Source organism: Otolemur garnettii, unplaced genomic scaffold (assembly GCF_000181295.1).
Source record: "Otolemur garnettii isolate 467f Iridium unplaced genomic scaffold, OtoGar3 scaffold00164, whole genome shotgun sequence".
In the NCBI taxonomy this organism is placed as follows: Eukaryota; Metazoa; Chordata; class Mammalia; order Primates; family Galagidae; genus Otolemur; species Otolemur garnettii.
This window is the reverse complement of record NW_003852559.1, coordinates 2,312,022-2,320,940: the sequence shown is the minus strand read 5'-3', so window position 1 is coordinate 2,320,940 and position 8,919 is coordinate 2,312,022. Positions and strand designations below refer to the sequence as shown.

Sequence of the window (8,919 nt, the reverse complement as noted above, 5' to 3'; positions counted from 1 at the left end):
AATAATCCTGTATTTTTTCAGTTTAAGAAAACGTGAGTTTATACAAAATTCCTAGGTATTCCAAGCTAACAGTGGGAGCCATTCTACCTGTGACCCTCCTGCCTTTAGAGTTTGCATGCGTGAGTTTATACAAAATTCCTAGGTATTCCAAGCTAACAGTGGGAGCCGTTCTGCCTGTGACCCTCCTGCCTTTAGAGGGTGGGTATTAGGCCCAGAGTGCTGCATGAGTAGAAATACTTTGCTCCTCTTCTTCACTCTGGAGAAGAAATAAGCCAGGTAGTTGATGTCAGCTAGCAGATTTTGGGGTGGGGATACCACGGTATACCCATACATAAGTAAATCAGATTAGACCAAGGAATTGTGGAGATAGCAATGTAGATTGGTCACCATGAAACAGTACGGTGTGAGAGGTCAAGGTGTATGTAGTACTGGAAAGTGGGACTCCAGCACTGAGTCTGGCATGACAACCAGGTCACAGATCCAAAGGTGAAAGGGATCAGTACTGGTTCTTTGTGAGCCCTTTGCTCAGAGCTCTCTGATCCATACCCAGGTCAGTGCCATGCCATGGTTTCATTTAAATTAGTGAAGTGTAATACCTGGGAGCCACAGTGTGCCTCTGTGTTATGCCTATTACTAGGAGGAATTCCTTTTTAAGTCTTTTAAAATACTTTCTACCCATCTTAATTGTTTATATCTTTTAGTTATAACAGCTTATTTCAAAACGTACTGTTTTATCCTAAATTTGGAACGTAAGATTTAGTCTTTGAAGTATAGTTTCAGATGTTACTAATTTGTTTAATAAAATCCTTATTTACTTGACAGAATGAAAGCTCAGTAGGGACGGTAGTCTTTGATCTGAAAGTCTCTCATATTTTTGTGATCTAGTAAAAACCTTTGCTTATTAGAAAGGCCTTTCTTAGAACAAGGGTTAGAATCTTGGGGCTCATGTAGGACTATTATCTTGTCTCTAATGGGACAGAGCCTGAACTTTTAGCTGAGGTCTCAAGTCTGTGTAGTCAGTTTTGAAGCTTTGAATCTAGAACTTCCCAAAAGGTTAGAGTACTTACCAGGCAAGCGGAGCCCATTGGAGACTCCATTTCTGGGTTACCACCCTGTGTCTGCTCTCAAGGCCTCCATCATTTACTCGGGTACAGGCAGTCATGGGTTACAAATGAGGTAAGTTGTATAGGTTTGTTCTTAAGTTTAATTTGTGTCTAAGTTGAAACAGGTATGTTAATCTATTACCTCTGGTAGCCTTCATTCATAAATGTGGGTTGTACCTCAGATGTTTGTAACTCAGGGACTTACTGTAATAGCCTCTGTGTGAATTGTAAGTTGGATATTTGTAACTCTGGGACTGCCTGTATAAAATTACTAGCTATAATGCATCAACTCATTTAATGTACATATGGATAATTTGGACGTCTTTTTCAAGTAAACCCTTTCTCCAATATTGGACAAAATATTAAAATGATCAGTTTGAGCTGTGTTACAGTTCTTGCTTCTCGGCTAAGTGTTAATAAACAGTGAAAATCAGGTAAGTGAGGTTTTTTCCAAAAGTACTTCTAAAGAATTGAGAATCTGGAAGTGAACAATGTGAAATGCACAAAGAAACCAAGTATATAATATAAATCAGTGAAGCAGGCCAGGAGTTTGGGTTTTTAATGGAATAATTATCTTTCTAAGGCATATCATGTGCAAGTTAAACACACGGAGATACTTATCTTTACTCATTTTCTTCTCCCATGTATCTTATCTGTTCTGTTTCCCACTTTGATGAGCTTTCTCTGCTCCTGTTTGAGAGAAGTGGAGCAGCTCAGATGCCTTAGTAAACAGCCACTGACTCGCTGTGGAGGCTACAGAGATAGGGTGGGGACTGGAGACCACCTACCCTGGTGTAGGTAGGTGGACTACCCTCGTCACTCCAGCTAATTGTCACCACAGAGGAAAGAGGGCAAGTCTGAGGTGTTCATACGAAATCTACCTGATCTTTAGAGGCTGACAAGATAGTTTGTGACTTTTGCTTATACTTTACTTTTGTAAAATTAAAATTTCTTAAAATTAATTTGGCTAGCTAAATACTGCGTGAATATTTAAAATTCTGGCCTCCAAATACTGCGGGACCAAATTTACTAAAGAGAAAGAAGTTAACTTGGTTGGAACGGGAAACCATCACCCTTGAAAGCATATTGTATAGTTGACTTCCTTTGGAATATGCAAAGCAGGATGAAAATGTTGACTAATACTTCCAAGTTGCAAACAGTGAAGTGATGGCAAGCCATTGACTGTCCAGTGGGAAAAAGCGTAGAGACCTACCTGGGCTTGTGACAAAACACACTGTTTAGAGAATCCTATACTTGTACAGATTTTTAGTTTACAGCTGTTAGTATTGTAAGGATGAATACTGCATCATCAGCCTGCCCTTTGTGTGTTATTTTGGAAAGCAGGGGACGAAAAGTTAAAACTCAATTTTTTGTTCAGATATAACTAGTTTAATAAATCAAGGTAATTGGCTTAAATGTCTTGTGTAATTGGCTGTCCTTTTTGTAGGCCCATGCTTTTCAGGACAACTTCTGGGTAGGCACATACTTTAATTTTTTAAAACAGAAGCTTTTAATGTATTCTTCAAACATGAGTAATAGATATTTAGTTTTTCATGGACCCAAGGCATACCTCAACTTGAAATAAACTGACTTTAAAAACTAAAGTCTCATTCTAAAAAGGTCTCAAAGTTGCAAATTTTCATTGCGGTAGAGTTTTGTTAAGTGGTAACAATTTTTTTAAAAAATCATAACAGCATTTCCTGAACATTCTTGTATAACTTTGTATTCTTGAGACTGGATCTGCAGTCATTATTATAGTTTCCTTAACTAAACACTTGTAATTTTGCCTCCCCAAATTGACTTTTTTCTTTATGTGATTTAAAACTGGATTGTAATGTATTAAGTTTGGATGACAGTGGCTCTGGAAATCATGTTGTGAAGGTATATTTTAGTAACTGGCTGAGTTTAGCTTGGACAAGACAGGTAAGGATATGTCACAGCCTTTGAACTATCTGAAAACTGCTGTTAAATAGAGGAGGAATTCACTTCTGGCCTCAAAAGACAGAGCACTTGTACCAAGAGAGAATTTTCAGGAAAAGTCTGCTAAATATAATTTAACAAGCAGAACTATTCATAAATGACTGCTTGGAAAAGAAGTAAGCTTCTCCTCACTGATTCTCAAGCAGAGCTCTGTAAATACCCACTGGAGATGATGACTATTGCCTCTTCCAACTGATACTTTTTTTTTAATCCAGATTACTTGGTATTGTGTTTTTGGCACTTAAAATTTGTATATACAATTACCCCCAAAGAATTGCCTTTTCTGGAAGATTATTGACTAAACTTTCTGGAAGGTTTAGATACTAATGTATAATACCTCCTAGTGGAGCTGAAGTTCATTTTCAGATTATCTTTTAAAACAATTGATCTAAAATTTGATCTTTGCTCTTTTGTTTTCTAGAGACGTATGTTTCCTCACAAAGTTGTGCAACTGTCACACACACAAATGTTTCCATCTGGCTACATTAATGTGAAAAAAATTTTTTTCTAGGTCTCCCTTCAAGAAAGAAAAAATTAATAAGCAGTTCTTAATTATCCTCAGTTCACTGTCATTAGAAAGTGAAGCTGTGCCATTTAGTAATCTCAAAGATGTGCCTTTTTGAGTGAGTAAACTTACTTTTTTCATACTTCTTCCTCAGCATTTAAAATGCAAGTTCTTGTCTTTGGTTTAAAAATTGAGGTTTTGGTTTTTAACAGTGAAAGCAGCTGTTCTATAAGAATAATTACAAGTTATTCTTATTGGTGAATTTATTGTAATCTCTGCAATGATCTGTCTATTGGACATTTCTGTAATCTCTGTAATGATCTGTCAATTGGACATTTCTGTATCATTTAAAGATAGAAGCTTTATTCAGAGGATGACAATTGAGACACTTAACGGCATAGCAGCAGCCAGGACATTACCAAGTCAGAGTAGTACTAGTTTTTATGAACCTTAGAAAATTTAAGGAAAAAACTAATAAAATAATATTTGCTCTGTGTCAGACACTATTCTAAGCCTCTTCTATTTATTAACTTAATTCCTAAAACAATAGGAGAGGAAACTGAGACACAGGAAAGTTTCTCCCTTGGTCTCTGGATCACACAGCCGGTGGTGGAACCAGTGCAGAAACCTGCCTTGTTGGGTGCAGAGCTATTGTGCTCTGCTGCCTCCTGTGGTTTGGGGAGGGGAGAACTAGATCCGAGCACCAGGGTGCAGCATCTACACCATTTTTTTTTTTGGTGAGGGGAAGGGGTAAGTGATCATTCAGCACTCATTGGAGCATTTTCATTATAAACTGGGGAGTTTCTTCCACCATTGAGAGCTAGTCTCTCCATTTATATTATATTCTTTCTGCTTTTCAAAGGTCTTGCTCTTTTGAATATTTTTTCAATCTTCTGCCTTCAGCATTCTTTGAAGTACAATATTGCCAGTATTTTTTTTTTCAACATAATACTGGCTTCTTTCCACCAGCATTTAAATGTCGATCTCTGCGTGCCTTAAAATAAGAAATCCTCCCCTCTGCCTGTGACCCACCCTTTCATCCCCTTGCTGGGTTTCCTCCACTGGGCTTCCGCTTCTTCAACCTCTTCTAATACAGCATACATCTTTGTTGATCTAGTGAAACTGCTCCCATCCAAGTGACCCATGACATTTTGTCTTTGCTTTAACTTGTCTTTTGGAAGCCTGTAACGTGGCTGCCCAGTCTCTCCATGTACCCCTCTCTGACCTTGGGCTTAGTGACAGCCTTTCGCTAGGTTTCCTTCTTAACCTCTTCGGCCCTTACTTCACAGTGTCCTTCACAAGTTTCTGGTTTACTCTCTGCTCCAGGGATTTGCTGTCTTTTCTGCAGTCTGTCTGCATAAGCTTTTTGGCCACCTGTATGGCTTTTCTCTATACGTAGATGGCTTGCAAATCTCCGGCACAGCTCTCTCCTGAGCCGCACACCTGTATTTCTCAGTGCTCTAGTTTGCCTCACTGGGGAAGCTGGCACGCGACCTCAACATGTTCAAAGTTGAACCACTAACTATCCTTTACACACACTGCTATGAATATACAATGCTGCCTGGAACAACATCATTTTCTGACAGTTTCTTCCTTTTTACTAATATCGGCTCTACCTCCTATGGCTCCCCCCTCCTAATTAAATACTGTTTCAGTTCAGGCCACCATGAATTCAAATGGACCATTCTGATAAGCTAATTGTCCCTCTGCTAATTCCATCATCTCACAACCCCAAAATGATCTTTCTAATGACTGATCCTGCCGTTCTTGTTTAAATTACCTTGAATATCTTCATTTTGCCATTGGGATTAAGTCCAAACTCCCCCTTGACCAGGGCTCCATCCACTTGCCATCTTTTTCATGTTGCCTCTCCTTAGTGTAACAGTTCCAGCCAAGTTTAAGTTCACTAGTTTATTTAAATGGTAATGTATGCTCTCCACCACTCTGGGCCTTCCTGTATATTTTCTCCTCTTACCAACACTAACAATTACCTATGTCCAATAATTTTTTCTGGTCTTAGCTTTGATGTAGCTTCCTCTGGAAAATCCATACTGGGCTGTGTCCTCTCCACCTAGACCTGGCCAGATGTACCTGCTCTGTGCTCACTGTAGTCTTTTGTGGCATTTATGAGACTTTCCTGTCCTCGTAGAGATGGCAGAGACTTTGTGCTGCTCACTGCTGTCTGTGTTTGGCACAGACGGTGTACAGTAAATAGGTGTTGAATGAGAACACATTACCTCCCAGAACGGTACATTCTTTAAGTGCCTAATTACTGTAAAGTTTCTTCTATGAAGTGGCGTTTTGTCATTTCTGTTTATCAGTTCTGGTTTTATGCTCTAGCAAATACATAGAACAAATAACCGAATGTGCTCTGTGCCTCTATCCCACATACAGGCAGTGCCTAGAACTGAACATTCACATAGGTGTGGTCTGACTTCAGAGTGGAGTGGGGGCATCGCTGTACTCACCTGTCAGGCTAGTCTTACAACAAAAGGACTTTGAGATATTTGTTTTCATCCCACTACTGATTCATAATGGCAAACTCCCTAAGTTCTTTTTTTGAATACGTGTTGTTTCCAAGAAGGATCTCCTGCATATGCATTTGTTTTCTGGACACAATTCTAGAAGCTTTCTTCTTGTTAAGCTCATCCAAGCTGATTTGAAATGCCATGCCAGCTGGCTAACACATGGGGGGATTTCAATCCTGTCGGTGTATTTGTTACTCAGTTCCATGACATCTACTAATTTATAAATAAACCTTTCATTGTCATGTCATCATAGACAAGGTACTTAGCTGCTTTAAGCCTGTTTTATGTGTAAATGGGTTGATAACAGCATTAGGGTTGCTATGAGCAATAAATGTGGAATTGTTCACTAAACACTTACGGTTCTTGGGACCTGTATGTACTCAGCATACTTGTGCAATTAGTATTTATTCACATCACTGATAAACGAGCTGACCAGGGCAGATAGAGGACAAAGAGGACAAATGGTGCATTTGGTACCACTCAATACTACCTTCTAGGTTCAGATATATTCATTAATAATGGTCTCGCATAGCACATTGCTATTAAATGCCTTTCTCAAATACATTGTCTGAGAGTACTCCCTACTCTCAACACTCAAAAAAAAAATTGTTTTTCTAATTTGTATGATCAATCCAGAAAACTTTTTGCCAAGACACTTTGAGTACTATCCTTATTTCTTTTTAAAATCTCAATATACATAAAAATGAATAATTCTACCTACTAAGAGTACATGAAGTAATTTATTGATATTGGTTAAGATCCATTATATACAGGTAGAAACCTTCAAAATTGTACAAAGAACCATTAAGAATATTGATAAAGACAGTTTTATAGACAACACAACTGGAAAAAGTTTTAACATATACAATATATAATTATGAAAAAAAAACGCAGAACACAAATTGTTCTACCAGATTGATTTTAAGGTTTGCTATTCAAACCTTAATTTTAAAAAAATTGCTCAATGGAGTTACATGGTTTAAAAAAATTAAGTATAATGTAAAAATCAAGCTTTTTTTCCCCTCACTGCAAAGAACTTTTTACCTCAAATCTATAAAGTTTGAAAAATAATTTATGTCTGGCACAAAGAAAGAAAATTGAGAAATGTTTAAGGTTCTGTAAACTTTGCCTTTCATGAAATGCAAACTGCATCAGTTTTAAGAATTCAAAATTGTGCAATCAGAAATAGACTGTTCCCTTTATGGTACAATGGTACCTTCATTGGCTTTATACCTGAGCACCGAAGCTGAAGTTCTAAATGCCATCTCGGAAGGCTATTCTGAAAATGAGCAAGAAATCAAAACTAGCCTATTATCATCTAGAAAAGTAGGCACCAAGAAGGAGATTTCCTTAGAAATGCAACATCAATGATAGAGACGTTTCAATTAATTCAGCAACTGACAGATCTCCTTGTGAACACAACAAAGGAAATCCACGTAAGATGATCCTCCATAAAGTCCTTTGTCTTCTACCAGGAACTGTCGGAAAACCATTTCTGGCTGCTCCCTCTGCTTTACTATTGTGAGCTAGGAAAAAGAAACAACAGCTGCCAGTTATAAACATTTCTTTGACACGTCTCAATTCTGTCTGCTTCTATTTTATCAAACACTGCAGAATGTCCACTAGGAATGAGGACAAGAAGCACAGATCCCCAAACCACAGACAATTTTAAGTGGCAAAAATAAAACACAAGCACAATGCTATGGAAAGGCTCTGTAAGCAAGTGACTGTCACCTGAGCCTTATGGATAGGGTTAGGGCCAGACAGCATTCCATACCACATACCAGGCACCAGAAATGCAGACACAGCTGGCACGTCAGTCATCACAGGCTTCTACAGGGTGGCCATAAAGTTTGTGTGCAAATGAAAATCGTGTGCAGTGAGAGGTTAGTGGGGAATTACCAGAATAATGAGCCTGGGCTTTTGTAGGACACGTGATCCAGTGAAGGCACAGAAGAATGAAAGGCGACAGTTAACTGGCTCAAGTATGTGCCATGCATTATGACATGAGGGAAACTAGGTTGGCAGATAGGAAGTAGTTGGAACTATCTAGGTCACAGATCATCAGGATCTGAATGAAGGCACAGGATACGGGAAGAGGGTAGATTTGAGAGGTGATACAGAGGTTATCACACAGGGAGACCTAGAATACCTATCTTCTGCTCATCACAGTTCTCTAGGGCTGTGCTGTCCAGTACTATGGCCACTGGCCACATGTGCTATTGAGCACTTGAAATGTGGCTTTTCCAAATTGAGATGTGCTGTAAATATAACATACACAATGGATTTCTAAGACTTAATATGAGAAAGAAAATGTAAAAAAACTCAATAATTGTTTATACTGATCACGTGGAAATGATAATATTTGGATATATTAGGGTAAATGAAATATATTATTTAAATGAATTCTTTACTTTTTATGTATTTATTCATTTAATTTATTGTTTGGGTCACCCCAGGTAGAGTGCGATGGAGTCATAGCTCACAGCAACCTCAGATTCTTGGGCTCGAGCAATCCTCTTGTCTCAGCCTCCCAAGTAGCTGGGACTATAGGCATGTGCCACCATGCCCAACTAGTTTTTCTATTTTTAGTAGAGACAGGGTCTCTTGCTCTTGCTCAGGCTGGTCTGGAACTATGAACTCAAGCAATCTACCCTCCTTGGTTTCTCAGAGTGTTGGGATTACAGGCGTGAGCCATCATGTCCGGCTATTTTTTAAATGTGGTTAGTAGAATTGCACATGTGGCTCATCCTATTGGACAGTGCAACTTTGGGAGAAGACATCCACAGGGAGGAAGCCCAAG

The 8,919-nt window shown here is 38.6% G+C and overlaps 1 protein-coding gene across 1 annotated transcript in view; it reads right to left on the bottom strand.

Moving 5' to 3' along the window:
* Positions 1–6,837: 6,837 nt before the first annotated feature.
* The window catches only part of SEC24D (SEC24 homolog D, COPII coat complex component), a 115,715-nt gene continuing 113,633 nt past the window's right edge, over positions 6,838–8,919 (bottom strand). The window contains exon 23 of the mRNA XM_012811565.2: positions 6,838–7,642. Coding sequence (XP_012667019.1) covers positions 7,502–7,642 — 141 coding nt within the window. The 3' untranslated portion in view covers positions 6,838–7,501. The remainder of the gene's footprint in view (positions 7,643–8,919) is intronic.